Source organism: Vanacampus margaritifer, chromosome 1, assembly GCF_051991255.1.
Source record: "Vanacampus margaritifer isolate UIUO_Vmar chromosome 1, RoL_Vmar_1.0, whole genome shotgun sequence".
In the NCBI taxonomy this organism is placed as follows: Eukaryota; Metazoa; Chordata; class Actinopteri; order Syngnathiformes; family Syngnathidae; genus Vanacampus; species Vanacampus margaritifer.
This window is the reverse complement of record NC_135432.1, coordinates 22,131,166-22,155,930: the sequence shown is the minus strand read 5'-3', so window position 1 is coordinate 22,155,930 and position 24,765 is coordinate 22,131,166. Positions and strand designations below refer to the sequence as shown.

At 40.0% G+C, this 24,765-nt stretch overlaps 1 protein-coding gene across 3 annotated transcripts in view; it reads right to left on the bottom strand.

Moving 5' to 3' along the window:
• Positions 1 to 658: 658 nt before the first annotated feature.
• LOC144062304 (cholecystokinin receptor-like) overlaps positions 659 to 24,765 on the bottom strand; it is a 50,341-nt gene continuing 26,234 nt past the window's right edge. For all 3 annotated transcript variants that reach the window (XM_077583564.1, XM_077583549.1, XM_077583558.1), the window contains 4 exons: positions 16,981 to 17,229; positions 5,490 to 5,751; positions 3,541 to 3,671; positions 659 to 1,646 (listed from right to left, as the gene is read on the bottom strand). In XM_077583564.1, coding sequence (XP_077439690.1) covers positions 1,057 to 1,646; positions 3,541 to 3,671; positions 5,490 to 5,751; positions 16,981 to 17,229 — 1,232 coding nt within the window. In that variant the 3' untranslated portion in view covers positions 659 to 1,056. The remainder of the gene's footprint in view (positions 1,647 to 3,540; positions 3,672 to 5,489; positions 5,752 to 16,980; positions 17,230 to 24,765) is intronic.

The window sequence follows — 24,765 nt, the reverse complement described above, 5'->3', positions numbered from 1 at the left end:
GTACGGATCGTGTTTGTGTTGCTCCACAGAGATAAATATAAGGACACTGATGTGGAGCGGTGCATTTGCCCGACTTGCATGCGGGCAGTGTGAGTTCAATGCCCACTCAGCAACAACTTATATATAAATATATATAGAATTTTATTAATTCATTTCTTATTGAGTCCCGGACCTACTAATTTTAAAAGTGCTTGGATCGAACCTCTAATCTCCCCAAGTTAGCATAGGTTACTCCCAACCATTTTTACAAAAGGCTTTACAGCAGCAGTCTTCAAGCAAGTTTCATGTTAGGTACTTGCCACTCGGTTCATTTTTCAACAGTGCCGTCCTTTCCTGTTTGAGACGAAAGCACCTTTTCTTCTCGCATTGACATTTTCCTCAAATGCTAATATAAAGGTTAGGAGATTTGACTTTCAGATGTGGCCAATTGACTTCAGCAAGCCAAAACGTTATGTGGTCAACGGTGAAATGGGGTCAAAGGTAGGGAAGTGGACGAAAGAAAGATAAATCAAGCTGACTAAACAGTTTCACATGGAAGCATATGCTACATTTCCCAGACGGACGGACCATTAGAAATTCAGCGGAGTTAGGCAACAACACGAACGCAGCTCGTTTGAAAACAAGCCTCTTACGAGGTTATGAGGTAATAAGGCAAAAATTGCTGTTAGTTGGGTTTTATGTTTGCAGACAAAGAAACACAAATGAAGTTTTCACATATACCAAAAGGCTATTGGTAGTAGAGCAAAGCCGACTTTTGTACAGCTGCTTTCCAGTCACGTGTAATCTTCCCTTTGCCCAAAGTCCAAGGTGGTCGGCGCCACATACAGTACACCAAAAGAAATAAGAGCAAACAAGGGAGGGGTCCTCAGTTGATCCATTTTGGTCTTTCTAATGGAATGGTTCGGTGTCATATATAATCCTTTAAAAATTAATCATAATAAGTGAGGCACTTTTTTCATCCATCTAACATTCTACAACATGCTCTCCAAATGCGCAACAGAAAAAATAAAAGCAACGCTGAGCATGAAAACGAGGCAAAACGACCGCAGGGGCTCATCAGGTGGGCGTGGAGCCGACGGTGGTGTAGCTGTACTTGGACACCGACGTAGCCATGGTGGCGGCCACGGAATATCCGGTGGTGCCGTCCTCTCCCGCCTCCAGCAGGGCCGGGCAGCACCGGCGGCACAGGCGGTTGCGACAGCAGCGGGCGAAGGTGGACAGCAGGGCCTTGCGGAAGCGAGTGTTCATGAAGCAGTAGATGACGGGGTTGACGCAGGCCGACGTGTAGGACAGCAGGTGGATGAAGGAAATGGGGATCCCCGACAGGGCTTTGGAGGCCGCCTTCAGGTCAAAAGCCTTCCAGGTGTTGGCCGAGTACAGCGGCATCCAGCAGATGAAGAAGAGCGCCACGATCACCAACAGCATCCGGATGACTCGCTTTTTGGCTTGTAACTTGGCGTTGGACGTGTTGCTGCGAGCGCGCTCGGTCTTGGGAGGCGTGGAAGCGGCGGCGGCGGCGGATAATGACGACGACGAGGTAGGCAGGGTGGGGAGCTCCATGGTGGAGGACTTCTGGGGGACCTGGACGTAGCAACCGTCGTCCTCGTCCTCGTCGTTTGACTCTGCGGCAGTTCCGTTTCGCAGCTCTGTGGAAGAGAGGTCATGTTTGATGAAGAGTGATGACACATCGACTTTGCTCGTTCACACCAGGGTTATAATAGTTAGGGGTTTTTCATTATTTATTTATTTATTTATTTTTAACTTTTGTTTATTCAACTGAATTAGTTTTTATATAGGCATCGGTAGTTATTATTATTTTAAAAAATTAAATAAAAAAAATACTGTTTTAGTTTTATTATTAGTTTTAGTTTTATGGTGTATTTTAAGGTTACAAACTATTGTGTAATAAAGTGAAGCAAACCATTCCCAATTCCCAAACGGCTGTGACCTTCTTTCTTCTGTACAATATTACATTTAAAATAATCCCTGAAATCTCATGGGCCTAGTTGACAAAGATTTATTATTATTATTATTATTTATAAACATTAAAAAACATGTTCAATTTGAGTTATTTTGTTAAAAAATGGGTCACCAAATTATTATTATGATTTATTATATATTGTGTTAATTTCATTTAAAAATGGGTCACAAAATTATTATTATTTTATATTTTCGCTATTAATAAACATTAAAAAAAACATTTTAAATTTTAGTTATTTTGTTATTGTTTAAAAAAATGGATCACAAAATTATATTTGTTATTATTATTAAAATTATTATTTTATGTTTGCCATTTATAAACATAGAAAAACATTTTAAATTTTAGTTATTTAGTTTAAAAAAGTGACAAAATTATTATTATTATTATTATATATTTTGTTATTTTTGTTAATTCTTTTTTTTTTAATCAATAAATGGGTTACACAAGTACTGCAGTACAGTGAACCTGTGAACCATTTAGAATCATGTCATCATGGTTTTGGCCACGACACTTTGTCCCCCATTTTATTCATGTTCGCATTATTGCACTGCAGCATTTTGGCCGTTGAGAATAATTGGCAGTATTGGGCCTAATTGCAAGCCAAAGGAGCTTTGCCCCAGGATGAAGTCTGCCAGTCGACGACCACTCAGCGAAGAAAGCATTCCCGGATGAGAGAGAGACAAGAGCCAGCAATACAGAACCGTAAAGTGAATCAAGAAAGAACTAAAACCATTCCTTGTATATGCAACTTTCGGCCATCAAAAACGCTGCTGTTTGTTTCCATTCAATCTCAGTTTGTTGCAAAGGTTAGTGACGGCGAGCACGCTCTGACAGCAAGATTACAATTTCAGCATCCCAGCCGGAGACTTCCGAGACCCTGGGTGTCCTTGCGCTGCCCTTTGGAGACTTCAATCTGGATTCTTTCTTATCTTCTAAATGGCTTCACACAGCATGTGAACTGAGAAACAAGAAAGGAATTCAACTCTGAACTTCTAAATGTCAACATCAAGGGAGCTGAAGTATATTTTCTGAGAAAAAAAAAATCCTCCCACATGCTTTAAAAATCCATAATTGAACAACAAAATGAATAACTATATTGACAGACAATGCTGTGCCTTTAAGAGGTGGGGCCTGCCTGGTGTTATGTGACGTGATGGCGGCTAACCTGCTAAGCTTGCGTCTTCAACTGTAGTGCTGGCTGTTAAATGGCCGACATTGGCTCTCCTTTCCCACGTGCAAGGGCATTACAGGTAGCAGGGACACTGGAGTCCCATTTGACCTGAAGTGACTTTTTAATAGCCTGCACATTTGTATTCAAAGCTGTTGCACTGCACTACGCAGAAAGAGATTAAAATGATCGGGAAAAGGCATGAAAAGTGAAGTGCAAGGATATTCTGGTATCTGCTGCAGAACCTGATAGCTGATAAACAATTCTCTGCCTCGGGCAAACACATTAGCATATGAAGCGGAGCAGTTTCATTTTCTGTGTCAATATACCAAGTGACAGCATCGAACTGTTCATAAAACCTCAAACTTGAAATTTTGTTTACAGATCTCACCGGTGGTCTCTGCTTGGTTCTGCTTCATTTCAAAGCGCATGCCCCGGAAAAGCTCTCGTGAGATCAGCCCGTAGGCCACGGCCATCACCACTCCAGGGATGAAGAACAGAATGAACAGCAGAAGCACATACCTGGGAAACGGCACAAGAGGAAGAAAGACCGTTACAGTCACTGTTGATTTGCTGACGCGCGGAAAAGATAGCAATGGGGGATAATTATCATAATTGGCAATAAAACCGAACTACAGTCAATTCATAGACTCCAAAATTTTCTTCATACATTCTATGCAGCCCACTAGTCTAAAGATGGTGCTCTGATTTATATTGCGCTTGTGGAATTGGAGTTAAACTCATTTTTATCCATCTCAAGGGGCGGCCATTTTGTCACTTGCTGTGGACTGAAGATGACATCACAGTTGCTCAAGGCTCATCTAACGACCAATTGCAGATCACCAGTTTTCTGAAGCTGAGCCATGATTGGTCGTTACTTTAACAGCTGTGATGTCCTTTTCAGTTTACCGCAAGTGGCAAAATGGTCGCCCTCTTGGGATAAAAGAAAACAGGTGGATTTTGCTGCTTTAACTTAAATTCCACAAAACACAATATTAATCAGAATAGCGTTTTTTTTTTTTAGACTACTGATACAACGTATTTGAAAGAAATGTTCATTTTCGTTGAGGAGACGTGCAGAGGAAACTGGATGTTGAGGCCCAACTATTTGCTGCTATGCAAATTGGTGGATCCAATGTGAAAAAAATAAATAAATAAATAATCAAGCAGTGGCAGGTTGCCACTTGAAGCACAAATTGCCTTTGAAAGTGTGAACCTCAAGCTCTGAAGTCTCAAGAGTCTCCGGTAGCGCCAGGATGAGTCGCTCGATTCCTTGCTAGTCAGTTTGGAAACGTTTTATGCTGAAGGCATTCGAACCCTACACAGCTATTACACACTGGAAAGTCTGCTTAGAAAATGTCAACGCTCCTTCCATGAACCATTGCATGCTTTTCAAAAGAAAAAAAAGGTTTCATCGGACAATGAAGAAAGTGATTGTGTGCTAGCGCATGGCTTCATTTGAGCTTTCCGGAAGCGTCTCTTTGACAACGATTCTATAAATCAAGGTTTGGCCCATCCATTCATCCTGTGATATTCTAATGTCTTCCTGGGCCCCCTTTGAACAAATCGCACACAGGTGTCATCTGGCCCGTTTGAAACATACACCAGAGGACATTAAAAGGGCCGAAAGCGTCTCACATTGTTCCCACATCACCAGAATGAGCCGCTGAATGCAGAAAGGATGTAAAATGTGAGCACAGTGCAGAATCAATGCTTCTCTATTGCTTGGCAAATGAAGTGAATCGGCGAACCAATAACGAGCAACGCTTTAATCCGCCTTCAAAGCGGCTTCAGATCATGAGCAAAACTGATGGTCCACAAAGCGTCCAATCTTGACTGGTTACTGCTCATCCCAGATGTGGAGAATTGCGAGCCTACCACAGCCTTGCCTTTTATATAAGCCAGACCTTTTAAACCTGTCTTAAGATTTTTTTATTTCATTTTATTTTTCCTTTATTGCTCCTCAATTTGAACCAGCAAGCTGGAGAATATTTTCCTCAGTCTCCATCGACTTGTGCTGCCTTTTAAAGACCTTTAGGGAACATGTCAGGTGGATGGATTGCTTGGTAGACACCGAGCAATTAAAAGTTTCGCCTGCATAGACAACAATTGAGCACTTTTGTCTCCGTTGTGGGCATTTCATCATCTTTGACGCCGAGAACTCCTTTCATGCTGCTGTTAATTAACCCTCAAGTCGGGCCTGTCGCTTCTCTTCATCTAAAACAACCTCATTGATTAAAATAGAGTCAATCATTTTGGCTGCAGCCACAGAACACAGACAGGTGATTATCTTTCATCAAGGCAGGTTTTGCACTCAAAAGAAAACCACTGCTTACGTACCAGCTTTGCTCCGCGTGGTGACTGGGCCAGGTGAGGCGACACATGTGGCCCACGGTGCCGTTGGCCTTGGGGAAAGTCTTGATGATGCTGAACACCGGGTAGGGGATCATGATGAGCAGAGAGAGCATCCAGGTGGCGGCGATAACGCGGTACGCGTGGGATCGCGTCTGCCACGCTCTGGACTTGAGCGGGTTGCAGATGGCGCTGTATCGCTCGATGGCGATCGCCACCAGGCTGAAGGTGGAAATGCTGACCGAGAGCCCTACGGGGAAGTATCAACACCTTACACACATGGCTTGGTTCATCTTGAATTATTTCTTTATTATTAATTACTCATTAAAACTCACTCATAACACTTATATTGAGGCAAATGCTTGTAGGGGTGGGAATCTTTCAATGTCTCTCGATTCGATTCCGATTTTTGGGTGTGCGATTCGATTCAGAATAGATTTTCGATTAAGAACGATTTTTGATTCAAAATGATTTGATTGACAATGATTTTTACTTCAATCTATAGATGTGCAAGGAATTGTAATGATCTACTCCAATCTGACTCGCTAATGCTAATTAGCGCTCTACTCGCGGCACCTTTATCACTCAAAAGAATGGCTCCATTCTGAAAAAACAAAAACTTTTATTGCAATAACTTGATCGTGACTTTTCCCTTCTACTCTCTAAAGTGGCTACAACTTAACAGTGTATCAGACCGCTTGGAACCACACTGCCCCCAAGTGGCCAAATTGAGTACAACATGAACAACGCTCCCAATAAAGGCACACACAAACAAAGGGTAGACAGTATAAAATAATTTAAATAAAATAGATTTTGGGATATTTAAAATCGATTCTGAATCGTACTAAAAGAGAATCGCGATTTTTTGACACCCCCCTACTTGCTTGCTAAGGCAAACATTTTGAATTAAGTCAATTTGTGGAGGAACCCAAACGTGTTGCCTTCCCTTTCATTTGGTGATTAGCGTGGGTCTTTAATGTAGGTGGCCAAAACATGCCTCATTAAAATTGAGCTGCACTAATAAAACCACCAGAGGGCGCTGGACCTACACAAATGGAAAACAACCAAGCCTTTTTAACAATTGTGCTGCTTTTGTATCGTGAGATGACCACATCAATATGGTGACAATTTTTATATCACATTATTGCTGCTGTTACATCCCTACTCAAATCCTGACAAGGCGCATCATCACACCAGAAATGGCAAAAAAGAAAAATTCTTGACTGACTAATTACACTTATCCCCTGAAAATGACTCCTTTAAGATCATCGCCTTAAAAATCATCAAGCAAGACATGTCCCCCTGGTTTGTCGTTTGACAAGGCAATTCCGGCTGCAGGGATGACTGTAAGCCACCATGCATTTAGATGAAGGCACAAGCTGCAGCCCAGTGAGTTCAGTCAGTCCATAGCCATGAGGCGGGATGTGATAAATAACATTAATAACTACGCCTGGCCGCTACAGGAGACCGCAGGGAATAACCAGTCACGACCTGCCGACCGTCGTACCTGCATCATTCGACATGCATCCAGTCTTGAAATCACATTGGAAATTGACACAATGACGTGGACTTGAAACGAATTATAAAAACACATTCGAGTGCTAATCTATGGGCAACCAAGGTCAGTCCATGGCTACATAACCAGTTATAAGAATTGTTAACAGAAATTGAAAGATTAGTGTCAAAAAGTGTTTAACTGCAGGCTTAACATCGTGTACACACAGACAACTTTGCAAGGACGCCAAATGCCCGACTATCTTCTGTCTTGTAAGATTGTCCCATAAGATTCTCCGTCTGTATGAGGTGCGTTACGGGTAGAATTGTTTTATGCCTGGGCCAGTCACAGATTAAAAAATAAATAAATCTGTCAAGATTTGAAATATTCTTGTGTTTAGAGGACCTTCTGAAGCGGGAGGATTGTTTGTCACCGAGAACGCCAAGAACTAAAAATATTGCTTGTGCCACCTTGGAAGTTAGAAAACTGGGCCAAACATAAGCTTCATAGTTGAGGATAAATGCAATAAAAAAAAAACAAGAAAAAGTTGACAGTGTTTTTATTTTATTACCTTTTACAGTAATTGCACTTTGGGGAACTTTAATGGATTAGAGTCCCAACATGCAGCTGGTAAATTGTACAGATTGAGTTTTAATGTCAAATTCATTTTTGGTGAGCCCATCACTGTGCTTAACCTTGAAAAGTTTCAGTCTCATCCTGACTAATTATTTGACTAGAGAAAAGCACACTTGCTCCAAAGCACCAAAAATCTAGTAGATGAATAAAAGAAAACATTTGCAACAAAGAAATTAGCTGAAGCCATTAACATCCGATTCTGATTGTTTGGTTATCTTTAATAATACACAGACTCATCATTAACAAGATTATGCCCGGCAGCATGCATTTCTGCTTTTGCTAATAATAATTCATTTCATTTTCTTCAAATATGTCCTATCTTCTCACCTCATGAGTAATCCCCACTTTGTGCAAGGGCTGGCAGTTTGCCAATTTGGATGAGGTGCGCCAGACGAGCACGAATGGCGCACCGACTCATTTCCTGCAAGTCCCGTAGGTTCATTTCACAGTCAACAGTTTCCAGACACTTCAAAAACTCTAAAGTGTCTAATGTGCCTCTCAGATGAAGGATTAGCACATTGGCGAGTCAAATCTGGTCCAGATTGATTCCTATTGTTCTTTGGACACGCCTAGAATTTCTTTCGCGTCGTTTCTGGGTTGATAACATTGCTCTGAAACAATCGCTCGAGGATATTGAAAGCGCTGCTAAAATAATTTCTCAACCAAGGAGGATTGGCTGCGTTCTTTTAATAATCTTTTAGTCTTTAAGGGGAGAAAAAAAAAGCAAACCAATTTTCCACAGACTGCTCAACAGCTGCAATCAAGGTTTTCTTCACGCCTTGCACATCTCAAGCACGGAAGAAAGTCCCTAAAACATGAATGACTTCAAGTCAATTCCTGCCCTTGAAAAGCAGTTCTGTGCCGGCTCATTGGAGAGCACACAAGACTAAAATACATTATGCAAAAAGGTAGCTTTGGGGGAAAGTGAGACGGAACCACTACGTTGACGGCTGATTGCATCACACCAGCAGCAGCAACTGCGCCGCATGGCATCATAAACCTGATTCAAGACAACGCACCACATGGTCAATTTGGCTAATAACTGTCGCTGACAGTAGCGCGGCTACGATTCACGTGATTATTCAGCTCCGGGTCAATGGATGGATGCTTGGGCAAAAGGCTGTGCAACACAAGGCTCGTGGAAAAAATCATTTATTTCCATAATTCCATTCAAGAAGTCAAACTTTGATAGATTGATGAGCCTACAATTCCATTATCTATTTGTTTATACATTATTTGGGCTTCCAGCTCCTAAAACCCACGAAAACAGGATAAAAAAAAAAAATGGAATACTGTGAAGATATCACCAGTGTTTTGCACAGGGGGGGGGCTGGATGGATGGATGGTATTTTCAAAACGATATGTCAATCTTCAGTAGTTGGGATGGGAAAATCCCTTTGCCTTAACCCCTGGGCGTTATTATAGTTTGATTAAATTCTTGTAATTTTTGCCAAAATCTGGCATTTCCTTTGAAGTGTGATAACTTAGTCATTTATGAATATTTTTTTCACTTTCAACCGCTCAAAATGTTCACTGGCATCAGACCTATCTATACATATATAGTTAAAAAAAAAAGTTTTTTTTAATGCCCTCTATGGACAATAATAGCAGTATTATGCTAACAGCAAAATTAACTATGCTGGATATATATGTAAAATAAAAGGTCTAATTTGAATATTTCATATGACATATTTAGAGGCTTGAATAAGTCCATAAGTCATAACAATAGAATTTTTTCTGCATGCCCAGTTTTCACACAATGGCAGTTTTCCGAATAGCACAAAACTCTTGTAATTTTGCCAAAATCCGGCATTTCCTTTGAAGTGAGATAACTATTTTTTTCCACTTTCAACCACTCAAAATGTTCAGTGGCATCAGACCTATCTACACATATATAGTTTTTATTTATTTTTTTTTTTTTAATGCCCCCTATGGACAACAATAGCAGTATTATGCTAATAGCAAGACTAACTATGGTGTATATATATATAAAATAAAATAATAATTTATATATTTCATATGACATAGTTAGAGGCTCAAACAAGTCCATAAATCATAACAATAGAATTTTCTTATGCATGCATTTTGTATTCATTTATTACCCTTTGGCGCCACCTAGTGGATTTTTGTGTTAACACTCTAAACACACAAATTCCTCTATTTTCATGTTTATGACTCGTCAAAGAAGCGATTGCATCAGTAATCACGGAAAATACATTATAACACATCAGGTTTACAGCATATCAAAAACTGTGATTTATAATGGGAGTCAATGAGCCAAAATGGGGCATTATTACAACAACTTTGTGTGAATCTCTCCCTCCTGTTTGGTAATAATTATAAATTACAGCATAGCGCCAATTTGAACTTCTACATTTTTAAACAATCCCGGTAAAATGTCAGGTCCATAGTGTATTTTTTTCAAATGCTTTTTCTTTGATGAAAAACAGAAAAAAGCCAGAAAATGGACAAATAACGCCCAGGGGTTGATCACTGCCTGGATGCGCCGTGGAATTGCTTGGGGGTCCTGGAAGCCCAGGCTTTCTTGATGCTTGCTGTCGGATCTTAGTTTTTGGGTCTGGTGGCCCTCATTTTCTAATTGATAATACAGTATTACAAGAGGAAAATAAGGGCCACAGTACAGTAGTAAGTACAAAGTAAAGTGTCTTTTATTAAGAGTATATCGCTTAACAATAATTCCAGGAAATTCAAGAGATACTTTATTTATTGCTGAGTATATGTGAAGCTAATACATGGGATCACAGTGGAATCCCATTTAATGCCATTTTTCAGGATTAAATTGATCCAGAAATTTTGAAATACCCAACACGGGCTCAAATGTGGATTAAATCTGGATTAGCGGTTTGAAATATCCAATTTGGGATCAGATTTTGGTATACTGGGCCCTGATTATAATATTGGGTGAAGATTAGATTAATTTTCTTAGATTTGTACAGGTTATACTGACAAAACCCTGGTCCTAGAGATACAAAGATATTTCCAAACGAAACAAATATTTCTTAATTTTATTAAACAATCTAATTGTTTGTGTGGTGGTGTTAAAAAAAGACAAAAAAGCAATAAATAATAATAATAATAATAATGATAATAAATGCCCACACAAGTGCTGGATTCCACAAAAATGTCCATTATTCAAGCAGCAATGATAAGAGCGGTTGTATAGCACCTATTTGCTCATTCATGAACCAAAAAAAAGGAAAACACACATTAGAGGGCGAGTTGGTAAAATAGAAGGAGCTAAGAAATATTACATTATTTACCAGAAGCTACTAGCTTCACTTTTAAAACGATGTGCACTGTAGTATGAAAGTGGTCCATTGACTATTTAATTCATTTTCGATTTAAATTTAAGATGTGATCTTTAAATGTAATTTGTTTCATCATTTTGTGACGTGCCACTGATTGGCAATAAAAAAAGATTGTTTATTTTGTTTAAACCATTGCTGCACTACTGCCATATAAAAATGTTGGGATACCTTTACTGTATTTGAATTCTGACAATCTGGATTGGATCAGGACTCAAAATCAAGTAAGTGACCCCCTAAAAATGTTATCGGTACAGCCCGACGAGCCAAGTCTTGATTCGGACTCTCTCTGCATTTTATTGGGGATTTTTCAAGTTGAAATAGTAAACAAACAAAGTGCAGAATGAGGCAGGCGAATAACTTGAAATGCAGCGTGGACAAAAACGGCTCACGGCTTAATCATAGATTCATCAAAATGCTACGCCGTCAAGTAGAAAATTACACAACTTGCAAAAAGTTAGCTTCTAGGACTCTGAACCGTCTACAAAACCTTTAAAAATATATATATATATTGAAAATGTATTTTTACATTGCTGTTCTACAAATACTGTAGTTGCGTCTGTGTGTGAGCAAGCCATTCTGAATTCAGTTAATTTACATAACTAGCACCAAACCAGGTTTTGCTGCTCATTTCTTAGCAATAAAGTTGTGTTGCAGTACTCTGGGTTAAGTGATAAACCGAAGACAAGATTTAAGTTGTGGATGTGGTGTCAGAGGCTGAAATTATTGATCTTTGCTTTCTTTTGATTAAATAAAACAAGCAAGCATCCAAGCTGGGTATGTCAGCCATGTTGTCATTACTCGACATCAGCATATCGCGCCACTGGACTGTGGCTTTGGCAAGCTTTCTGTGTAAATGGGATTGCTGAACTCTACATCCAATTTGAAAAGCAAAATCCAAGATGTCAAGTATTCCAACTCTGACTAAAAGCCTCGCAAGGATTCCTGCCTGATTTGGGTCGAGCGGGAGACAGCTCATTGCCAAGTCACACTTGCAAAGACGTGTGACCGTCGGCGCTCTCTTGTAGCACGATGGTTACCCCCCGACAAGCAAAGTGAAGCCTTTTTGAGAGACGGGCTCTTGTTAGACGTCAAGTAGTTGTCAGAGGGATTGTAAAGCTACAGCACATTTTCGGATGGGCTGTCAGCCACAGGAAGAGGCCTCGTTTTGATAGTCACAAGCTAAAAAATACATTCCGACTCAATCTAGTAAATGGAGATGAGAATTTCTGTACAGTTATTCACACCAGCACGTAGATGATCCACTTTGGTGGTTCTGGCGCTATCAGCAGGCTTGGTTATAATCGGTGTTGGGAGGGTTACTTTTAAAATGTAATTAACTCTTTTACTGCCAAAAACGTTAAATGACGTTTAGTAAAAACCTACGGAGGGCCGCCAAGGACATTAAAAGACGTTCTCCAATTTTTTTTTTTTTTTGTGGGGGAAACGGGTGGAGGAAAGCCGTGGTGAAAGTTTCGAGCAGATCTAGTTAGTCTAATGACTATTTTTGGCCCCTAGATGGCAGCGATGACTCTCTTTTGACAAAATTGGGTAGGCGTCAGTAGAAGACGTGAGGCGGAGGGGACAATGGCTGGGGATGGGAAGCGAAAATGGCGACCGGTTGCAAGCAGCTCATGCTTGAGCATTTTTTTCAAAGACGAAAAGCATCGACCAACGCTAAAGAGCACATTGATGACGACGATGATCATCATCGATGATGATGATGGTGACTCCGAGTTTGGAAACGTTGACGCGGCAGTAGAAGACGTGAGGCGGAGCTGGATGGCTGAGGAAGCGAACAATGGCGACCGGTTGTAAGCAGCTCATCGACAAATGCTAAAGAGCACAGTGATGACGACGATGATGATGATGATGATGATGATGATGATGATGATGATGGTGGCTCCGAGGTTGACGCCGAAGTTGGAAGCGTTGACGCGGCGGCTATGACCACGTCATAAAGCCTCACCGGCTAGCGATGCTAACACCGGAAAACGCGGAGCACAACCGAGCACGCTCAGGCGGACGTTCAATCGGACGACGAAGAGTAACCCGAGTCCAATGCATATTCATCGGAGTAGTGGGTACAGTCTGCTACTTGCTATTCCCCGGAAAAAAAGGCAGTCAAGAAAGTGTAACGTCTGCACGCGAAATGGGCAATCGCAGTGAAACGAATCTGTTGTGCAAATCCTGCTCCGTCTCCTTGCACGCAGGGAGTGTTACAAAAAGAAAAACTGTATTTGAAACATCCACACAATTGTAAATAGTACCACAGTTGCACGCATTTGTAAATAGTTTGTGAAATTGTTTTGTCAAATTGTTACACTGTTGAATGGAAATAAACGTATTTTGCTATGAAAAAACACTTTTTCATTGTTGGTGGTAGTGTTTTACAGAGGTAAAGCACTATTTTGGTGTTTGTGGCATCATTCATGGACAAAAAGAAGTGTAGAATTCACTAGAGTGCATGAAATAACATCGTTTCACAAAAAGCTTGTTTTCTCCGTTTTTTTGTTTCAAAACAGAGCATTTCGGTGAAACTAACCATTTTCTATTGTTGATTACTGAAAAACGGAATAAGGTAGAAACATTTTTTTTTTTCTGATGAAAGATGAGAGTTCAATCTTTCACTTGGTAGTATGTGTGTTTCCATAGTCTAAACACAACATTTTCTGTGGACCTTGAAAGATCAGTCAAAATGCTTAAATCGGCTGGCACTGGCGACATCCCTTTTCTGAAAACGTCTGGCAGTCAAAGAGTTAATTACAGTTACAAGTTACCTGCTAAAAAAAGTTGTAGTTAGTAACGTAATCCAAGTACCATAATATTAAAGTAATGTAACTGGATTACTCCAATATTGAGTATGCTCATGAAGACAAAATAAAAATAAATATCACCACAATATATATTCTATACAATGTGCCCCTGCTATTTGCGGGTGATAGGGACCCGGGCAGCCTACCAATAGCAAAAAAGCATGTAGGCCATTGATTGATTGAGCAACGGTCGGGCTCACTCACTCACTCACTCACTCAATAAATGTACCTGTAATCTGATTACATGTTTTTTCCTGTAATGGAATACAGTTACATATTTGTTTTGCAATCTGGTTACGTAACGGCGGTACATGTATTCCGTTACTCCCCAAGACTGGTTATAATGGCCATGATCTGCATAGTATTAGCACCACAAGTCTTCCTCATGTCAAGCACGTTTTACAGAAATCCACTTGAAAAGAGATCTGCGCATGGAGCAGTACAGCAGACGATGGCAAACAATGGCCTGCTTGCAGACAATTATGGGAATAACGAGATTACAAAATACTCCCAACAACATGTACGCAAACAATTAAAATTCACTTTCTAATTAATGTTCCCTTTAACTAATGGTTTAAGGAGTCATTTGGTGAAATTAGCAATTACAGCAATAATGGCTGCACTGTTTCCAGATTTGCAGCCGTGCAAAGCAGCTGCTCACCGTTTAGTGGTAAAAATAAAACAAGTGAAATAACCTGCAACCAGCATTGGTGCATTAATTATATGTGCTAGATGACAATAGACTACATTTACATGCAGTCAATAAATAGCTTCCAAAACCCAAATATGCTCTTTTCAGGTTTTTCCAAACCCGAATATGGCCCCTGGGTTATCACATTTCTAACCCGAATGTTTGGCCATATAAATGCGATCGGGATACCGCCTTTGAACAAAACATTGCTTTGTGTTCTGAGCATGTTCTATTTGCAAGGAATTTTGCTCTTTTGAGTACAGGGACTACTTGTATGCGCAGTAGCCATTTTACAAGTTGAATACATTGATTTCTCTGCATCATTTCCACATTATTTTCTGTCTCTCCAGAAAAAATGACACACACTCTAAGAGAACCAATTTAAGATTACAAATTAAATTGAAGACCAGTTTAATAAAACTGCTGCAATTTGTAACACACGATTGAATGAATTTAATCCAAGGTGAATATATTAAGTTGAATTAATTATGAGTTCATTAATCTTAATACATTCACTTGAATTAAATTCAATTATGACAAAGTGAATTAAGCAAAGATGGATAAAAAAAAAGTTAAGTGAAGTAAAAACCCTGCCAAAGTTTGGCTTTAGCCACAGGTGCTTCTCCTAATGACCTCGTTTACCTTGACTTGTAGCCAAAGCCAAACTGTGGCAGGGTTTTTACTTTTTGGACCTGGAGTTCCTGTCGCTGGAATTAAATGAATCCAAAATGAATCCAAAGTGAATATATTAACTTTAATGAACTAATGATTAATTAAACTTAATATATGCACTTTGGATTAACTTGATTCAATTGTGTGTTACCAATTGAAGCAATTTTATTAATTTGGTCAACAATTCAATTGGACTCTTTGCACAAATCCACTACTTCCTGAACTCAATACCACTCCTTCATTTCCTGTCTCTCATGATTGGACAAACTGATTAATCCAGGTTGTCGTCGTGGTTACTGAGGTCAGACACACCTGGATTAATCAGTTTGTCCAATCATGAAAGACAGGAAATGAAGGAGTGGTACTGAGTTCAGGAAGTAGTGGATTTGTAATCTGAAATTGGTTCAACAATTCTCTTTTTAGAGTGCAGTGTGTGTGTGTGTGTATACACACACACATATGCATGCATATAAGCAGGGCTGCACATAAGTGGTGCGCCAAATGCGCATGCATACTAAAAATGGTGGCAGATTTGGTTGCTCCAGTGCACTTTTGCGTTCCAAGAAAAATACAGTGTTCCCTTGTTTTTCGCTGGAATTATGTTCCAAAAAATACCCGCAATAAATGAAATCTGCGAATTAGTTAGATTTATGTTTTACATTTATTATACATTTTTAAGGCTGTAAAGCCCCTCACCACAGTTTATACACTTTTCTCATCGAGGCATTTACATTTTCTCAAATTTAGCTCTTGTAAACATTCTCAGTGTTCAAACCTTCATAAATTTTATAAAATAGGTAAATTACTGGAAAAGAAAATTATGCAAAATTGCTCACAAAAAAAAATCAGCGAATCAGCGAGGCCACGAAAAGTAAATCGTGTTTATAGCGAGGCAACACTGTGTGTGTTGCAACTCAGTTACTGTAAGCAGGCACCACTCTGTCAAAAAAAAATCGAAGTTAAGTTGCTTCCTAGGGTTAACTTCAGAATAAAATGCAATTAAGGCATTGATGTCAATGTAGTATTATTTTTAGGCTTTTATTTTGAAGTTGGCATCATACATCATTACATAGTGTGAACAACCATTATGGTGGCTAGCTTGACATTGCTGTCTCTAGCCTCTCATGCTAACAGCGTAGCCGCGGCGGTGGCAGGGACATTGCTGACGAGATGGTCATTTATCAGTCTCGTTGTGTAGCGACTTTGGCGGTCCGCCGACAGACTCGATGAAAAGAAAGAATTTGACCGGCAACTGGTCCGATGAGAACGAGCGCTATAGATAACTGACGGCATATTTCAACCTTTCTGAACCTGAGCCGCTTCTACCAGTTGGATACACAATTTTGAAAATAAAATGTCAAATTACCTTTGTCATCACTGACCCTGTTTATTACTCAACGAGTTATAACAACAACAACAACAAAACAGATGCAGCTCACTGCCAGGGCACTTTTTGTTTCTTTGTTTTAGAATAGCTTGTTAGCTGTTTTTTGTTTAGTTTTTTACACCAGGCCCTCAGGTTCATGCAGTCCTTGGGGGCAACCCATGTTTGTGTGCCCTTAATAGAGAAAGACTAGTAAACATATTTCAAGGAATGACTTTCTTCCAATTGTTTTAACAACTTATGCCGAATTAGTCGTTTCTCCTTCTTTATACCGATCAACAGCATGGCTGCCGGTCAGTCTATCCAATTTGTATAACACCCGTCCTCATTAGGGCTGACTGAGCGCGAGGCCGGTTGACGGCAGGGCCGCCAATTTAAAGCCCGCGGGAAGCCGCTAGCATGCTAACGACATGTAAATCCAAATCGACTGTCCTAATCAGCGACCTATCAGAATCTCACCCATGAAGTAGGCGACCGTCTTGCACATGGCGGCCCCGAAGATGAAGTCCTCCAGGATGTTGGGGATGAGCGTGAAGGGCATGCAGAAGACGGCCATCATCAGGTCGCTGATGGCAAGCGACAGCAGGAAGGAGTTGGTGACCGTTCTCATGCGCTTGTTGAGAACCAGGACGACGATGATGAGCAGGTTGCCAAACACGCTTAGGAGGAAGATGAGCGTGTAGAGCACAATGCGCAGCGTGTCCATCTCTGAGGAGAGAGCGCAAGCGCAAAATGTGATTTATAGCATCTCATTTTCATTCCACTTATTAAAGAAAGGCACATAGCGCAGCAATGATCGACTGCGCACTCAATTAGGAAGTAGTCATTCATCAAAATTATTTTTTTACGCTCGGGTCCACAGAGAAAAGATGGAGACTGAATAAAATGTCAGAGAATAATTGGAACATTCATCAACTGCCTTCCAAGCCTTTCATAGGCAGGTTAACGTCAGACACCGGTGATGTGTCAACCTAAAAAAAATAAAAAATTGAGCAAAAAAGACAGAAGACTAGAGTCACAAAATAAACAGATTAGTGTCTTCAGTGCCAATATTTGCCATCTTGAAGATGAAGCAACATACAAGGTTTAGCACACTGCTTTAGGAAGCGTTTGTCAAACTGGAAAGAGGAGATTAAAACTAAATATTCGCCTCAAGAGTTTGAAACAATATTTGTGCACAGGGTTTCCCCCAAAAGACGGTAAAACGCAAGTTATGAGCCCCTCCCCCCCCACCAGCGGATTGCCGTTGATCATTTCCGGGGCACTCCCCTCGCTCGGCCCAGCCTGTCAGTGCCAGCGCACTTGAGAGTGAGAGCATGTGACAGGACGAGGTCGAGAATGGCCGAGCGTGGCGCTGACTGGGCACTCTGATTAACGATGGTGACGAGGCACAAGTCGCAAGGTCTGCGGCACAGCCTCCAGACACGTTTTGGCACGCCAAGTCAGCCTGCATCGCATCCTGGCCAATGATGATTAAGCATTAACTGCCTTTTATATTCGCCACTTGCATTTATTAACCATCATGAAATTATACAGTTGTGCTTGAAAGTTTACACACACCCTTGGGGTATGTAAAATTATGAGCTCACGATACTGTATAAAAACTCACGATATTGTGAAAATTGTATAATTTTTGAAAACTCAGTGGGGGAAAAAAAAGCACAATATTGTTTTTTTGTGCATAACAGCAGTGACTGAGAAATAGGAAAATGTGTCTGCCTAAAGTGGGCAAAAAGTAATTGATTATTTCGATGGAGATGGAAAAAAAATACTTGCTGGTATGATTGATTTATAGGAGTGATAACTAAAACATTCCTAACTAAAATTAAACTGCACTAATTAATTGCCCACCAGGGGGTGCTAGAACTTCATAAAAGGAATATAACTTTGCAACAGTTGTGTTGCTTTTGATGTTGTTACATATTGTGGTGATTTCAATATTGCGACATCACGATATTGCTGTTATCGTTACCTGTAAACTTTCAAGCACAACTTTACACAAGTCCTGTTATTTTATGAATTTGCTTGTTAATTGTGTTAAAAACAAACAAAAAAAAAGACTTAAAAAAAATGTAATCAATCGAAATCAGGAAATGAAAATGGAATCGGAGTGGGGCTTGAGTGAATCCCTATTGGTCACGCAATGGATGACCAGACAGCATGTAAAAAAAAATAATAATAAAAAAAAAAAGTGGACATGTCCTGGCAAAGTGTTTGATCCTCCTAGATCAGGGGTCTGCAACCTGCGGCTCTGGGGCCACATGACTTTTTAGTGCTTTTCCTAGGCTCTTTGTGGATCTCTAAAACAATTAACATAAACTAATATTGGTAATATTTTTTTTACATATTTACTTTTATTTATTTATTTTAGATAAAATATACCACAATTTTAACCCCTTCAGACCAATAGATGGTCCCAGTGGATGTGACATATTCACGAGTCTAAACCAATAAAACGCATAATTTGGATGATGTCAACACTTCTGGTTCATGATTGGATCTTAACTAACCAATCACAATTGATTTGCATGATGTTCATGTTAAAAATGTTGCCTATAAGCTTGGCAAGTTTACAACACGTTACAGCCATATTATCCTGGTGTCCACCTATAAGAACTAAAAACATGACATAACGCCCCCCAAAAATTTCCATGATCTTCTTAATGTGGGAAAATCAGCACACACACACACACACACACAAAAGAAATTTTGCCCAGCAGAAAAAAATGTGGGTCTGAAGGGGCTACGTTGTCAGAAAAACAGACGAAAGGTGGATGGAAAATTTTCAAAATTACCTAAAAATGTCCAAAAACAAAAAAAGACAGACAATTACCATAAAATGTCTTTGGAATTCCCCCCCCCCCACAAAAAGGTCAGAAAATTGATTAAATAAAACGCAGAAAAGAAAAACGCTAACAAAATAATAATAAAATGTCCTAAAACAAAAGAAGAAATCCTGAAAATGACCATAAAACGTATATAAAATTGCCCCCAAAAAAGTCTGAAATTTTACTTTAGAAAAAGTCAGAAAAGAAAACATTTAAAAAGTAACTAAAATGTCAACTCGAAACACATAAGAATTTACCAGAAAATGTCTACAAAATTGCCCCCCAAAAAAGCCAGAAATTTGACAGAAAGGCTGAAAATTCTAAAAAATGTATGAAAAATTACAAAAATGAATCCAAAAATAAAAAAGGTAGAAGAAAATGAATCTCTATATATTGGATGCTGCATGTTTTTCTGTTCTGTTGCAGATCCAATTAGCTCTCGGGCCCTCAGTACATTAGACTAACAGTAACACACTGTTTCCTTCATCACAATCTTCAAATGTTTTGCTCCACCAATTTTTGATTATTCGGGTCTGCTGTTCAAGCACACTCCCTCAAGACCTTTTCACACTGCACTGCAACATGAAATGATCGCGTGTCCGTATGTGAAATTGCTGACATAGCAGCCTACCAGGAAGTAAAAACGGAGATTTTGCTGCTGGTTAGACCGCACCTTGACAAGATATTATCGATCATTGTTACACATGAAAGTGCTGACTTTGCTTATTTCAAGGAAGAAGACACGAGCAGCAGAGAAAAAAAAAAATACAGGCCCGGTGGGATCTTGGTTGGTGTAATCAAGCAGTTACTTGTAAACAAGTCCATCAAAAATAATACTTAACTGCTCTGCCAGCTCCTCTCTATTTGGAGGCACTTGTCTGATGTCATGACACCACCGCCCTTAAATAAAACATTTCCCAACTGGATGCCATGCTCCATTATGTGGTCCCCTCCACTCACCACATACACAATGAATGGGTTTGACGACGGCCCTGTTAAATGCAGTGTGAAAAGGGTTTTACCCTGAAAACATGACATTTTCCCCCCACCATTAGCTGCATTTTCACCTCTGTGTTACTTTCCATCCATTTCCCACACCAGTGTTGGCCATTGGGATAGACCAATTATTGGCTGGTGTGATTATCTGAGCCAATATTCTGAATTTTGAAGCTTCGGCCTTAAAAAAAAAAAAAAAGAAAGGAAAAAAATCCCTTTTACATACTAAAAATATGAAATGGCGGTAATTGACATTTTTGATGCTAATATTTTCCCTTTCCATAATCCACCGTCTTGATCACTAAAAATCTGCAGACAGCAGTTACCCATCTGTGCATTTGCACGTCACAAATCCACCACGCATACAAATTCAAAATGAACAATCACAAGCAGAACGGTCAAGACCAACACTGAACTAACCGGCGGTTCGGAACTGCATTGAAAATGTTTACTGGAGTGATGTCAGAGCTACTGACGTCACTCACTAGGTCATGCCCTTCAAAGACACGTCACACACGAACACTATAGTTAGTGTGTGCAAAACTTGAGGCTTAAAGCTGCACCTTGTAACAATTTGCCCAAATATATCTTTCCAATAGCCTTTTTATTTGACCATTTATGACAGAAACATTTTTGCACCGCACCTATCAGCTTTTATCTTCCCTTTTTAGTAGAGTGTGCGGACACTCACACGCCACAGTTTAGTTGGGTAGGGGAGGGGTGTAATGTTGGAGGGTGACGTCAAGCGAGTCCCCGAGGAGTGGCGGTCATGTGGCGACTGGCGATGTGTGGCGTGCACGTACTCGCATGCGCACATGAACGAGTGACACAGATGTTGCAGTTACGCTTTGGGCCAGAGGTGGCAGTTGCGAGTAAAAAAGTGACAAACTGCACAAAGATCATTTAAGAGAGTTGAAATAATTCAAATTTTTCAACTTTTAAGTCAATTTCAATCAAAAATAATTTTTAGTTGAGAAATGTAAATTTTTGGTTATAAAATTTTCCCAACAAAAAAATACAGGATTCGGGTTTGAATTTCCCGCCCTCTGTCTGCGGATGTGACTCCATGTGCGCATTGTAAGTGAAAAAGGGAAAAGGCCGTTTGATTTTTCGGCCACAGGTGGCAGTAGTGATTCAAAATTAAAATTTCCGGCTTCAGTAGCTTTAAATCAAAACACAAACATTTTACAATCGTATCATTTGAATTAAAAACACGCAAACCAACTAGGTTTTTTGGTCAGGCTAGATCTTATTCATTTTAAAGGGGAAAAATTATTTTATGAGTCAATTGCGTTATGAGCTTGATCATTGAATGTATCCAACTTTTTTTTTTGTCCATTATTATTATTTATTTATAACTAATTACGTATTTTCACCACGACAATTATCATTAGTCTGACTAGTTTGATAGCTTAATGCTGACATGCAATGGGAAACTCCAAAGGGGGGCTAATGAAATTAGCATCTCTACTGCAGTCAGGGCATAAATTAGCCGCATCTTTAAATGTTGCTCTACAGATTGAATTTTACAATATAGTGGACCCTATACACTGATGATTCAGCACCTGCTGAGTCACCTATTTGTGGATTTTTTTTATTTAAAAAAAAAAAAAGGTGGATGGGGGGATTCGCCATTTTTTGTGTTATTGGCAGTTGAGGATATCACCACTTATTGAAGAATCTCCGCTCAATGCCATTATAATGGGCATCGCAAAAAGCAGGGCCCTTAATTGGTGAAACAAAGCATGATCAAGATGTCACATTAATTATCAAATCGCTCATATGATGTTATCCCGATGCCGGTTACAGCTCCTAAGGGGCATGTTTATTCCACAACAAAATTTCATTGGATTTACGTTTTCAACCATTGACATTTGAAGCCACTTGGCCCTGCTGCCATACTAGACCGTTTCACCTTCACATAAAAAGAAATAGTTTGAGATCATTACAAAAGCAATAATGGAATGACAGTCCACCCCAGGGGACATTTTAATCACATTTCACCCTTCACTAAAACTGTACAAAAGTAAATCTGTGCTTGGCCCGTGTCTTACCACATAATTGGCAGTAATAAGAAAAAATAAAAAGTCTTGCTGCTTCACAGATGTCAGCGATGGGAATTCCTCCAAGTAGGAGCGAAAATGGAATGATCTTCATCGAGCACCAGCACGGCGCGAGCTCCCCTGGGCCTTGCCGGTCCTAAGCTAGCCACTTTTGTTTACATCCACTCCCTCAATTCCGACAGCTGTGTGCCACATTTGTGAAATGTTGGGTGCACGTAAGATACATTTCAAAAGTGTTGACATGGAAAATTGGAGCCAAGCTTACAAATGCGCTTCATGTCTGACTGAGGATCACGGCCGGCTGCGCCATCATCCCGCCGCCTCACGGGCGTCATTAAAGTTTCAGCACCTCGTGTCGTTTGGGTTTTATCGTTGGGCCACGATGAGACGCTTGGCGGCCGACTGCCAGGCATGATTGACTGGACCAAATAACCTTCCACAAAGATTGTCTGGTAATGAGCGGTAACAATCGACGAGGCCACCCTGCAATATTTCTGTCGTTATTGTAAGAAGTGTCACTTCTCTCCAAATGAGACTCAATCATTTGTGAGCTTCAACACATTGTTCTAAAAATTCCACCGATACAAATTGGCTGGATGCAGCTTTAGGAGCCCTTTTTGAAAGAGGTGGCTGTTTAACCTAAGAAATGTTTTTTGTACCCATACCAAGTGGTGCACTGCACTGCTTTAAAGTGCTGGCAAATGAGTCCTTTGACAGCACTTAATGTGCAGGCCGCACTAATTTCTACAAGGCAACTTACTGATACAGCAGAATTCAACTCAATTAGTTCTTCCGCGGTGCCCTCCCATGGGGGAGACGCATCGATCCGCCATCGCGTGGGCATCCTGCGATGATTCAGACCCCATTGGTAACGTTAACGACGAAGCTCAGCGGCACATATTCAATTACTGACAAGACCTCGTCCGGAGGCTTTGTTAATCAGTTGATTATTCATTTCTGTGATTGGTCGGCAAGTGAGGATGTTGAGTAGCTGTTAACTAGGAAACAGTAGGAAGCAAGAACCACGTACTGTAGGCGTGAGCACACGCACGTCTATTTGAAGGGGAGCGTTAGACGAGCGGAGGCTGAATTACAGCACTGCAGCCTCTCTGGAGAATTACATATCGAGTCAATTCTGCATCCACTACGCTTCCTACAAACAAATGTAAGCTTAAAGGGCCACAATGTCCATGTAAAGCCGCTCCACGGTGCACACATTACGGTCATAAAATCCAAACTATCCGAAAGCAAATACAGCACGTTTCAGGAAATTGCATTTTGGATGGGCAAGCAATTGTTTTACTGTGTTAGAATATTCACACAAAACGGAGATGGCTATTTGTGAAAGTGTTTGACATACAAGCCATTGTTAAATGTATTTTAGCTTTGACTTCCAAATTTAAAAAGAAAAAGAAATAAAAGTTATTGTCTGCTGTACGTTGGCAGTGAAAACTAGGTCACTTCACAACAAGCAGCGGTTTAGCACAGTGAACACATTTTCAAAAAAGAGCCTTCAAGACATGCAGTGAACTAAACAGAAATACGCATTGTGCATTTAAAACAAGCACATATGCGTTAGCTTAATGCTAACATAACAGGGAAACGCCATAGATGCCATTCATTAGCCCATCTAAGTTATGTGTTAACGCATTAAGCAAGGAATATTTGACAACACATGTAGAGAAGACAACCTAATGATTCAATGAAGTTTACTGTATTCTTTAGCCTTTGTGAAAAACGATTCATATTACTGTAGCGAGCTTACCAAGTCAGTTGTCAAACTCTTCATGTATTTCTGTCAATGTTATACTGCCAGGGCGCACATACCAGAAAGAGCAGCACAATGTTCATAGAAGTGAAGCAAAAAATGTGTCTATAACAGTTTAGTTCTTTACTTTCTATTGCATTGTCACCAAATTGAATTTTGTTATTGCATATACACGAGTAGAGAACAACAAAATTGACTTAACCTGTGCAAGAGGCATAAAATGACCAAAAGAGGGAGACAGAACAGAGAAGCCTGACGAGTCACCAAATGGTGGCCAGTTTTCTTAGATGAAAAGGAAAACAAAGGAAGGGTGATGTGAAGACATTATTTTAAAAAACTACAATATACATTAATAAATATAAAAAAAAGATTTTTGTGGGGAGCCTTGAATGAATTAATGGTATTTTTATTCATTTTGAAGAAAGAAAAAAAATCAACTTCAGTGTTTTGATTAAGCACTTCTGTACCTCATGCCAATACTAAGATACTAAATTTGTATCCTAGCATGATGATGCCATTGCTTTGGGAAAGTTTCCGCTCAGACAATTGACGCGTAGTAATTAACCCTCGAGGACGATTGACTTGATTC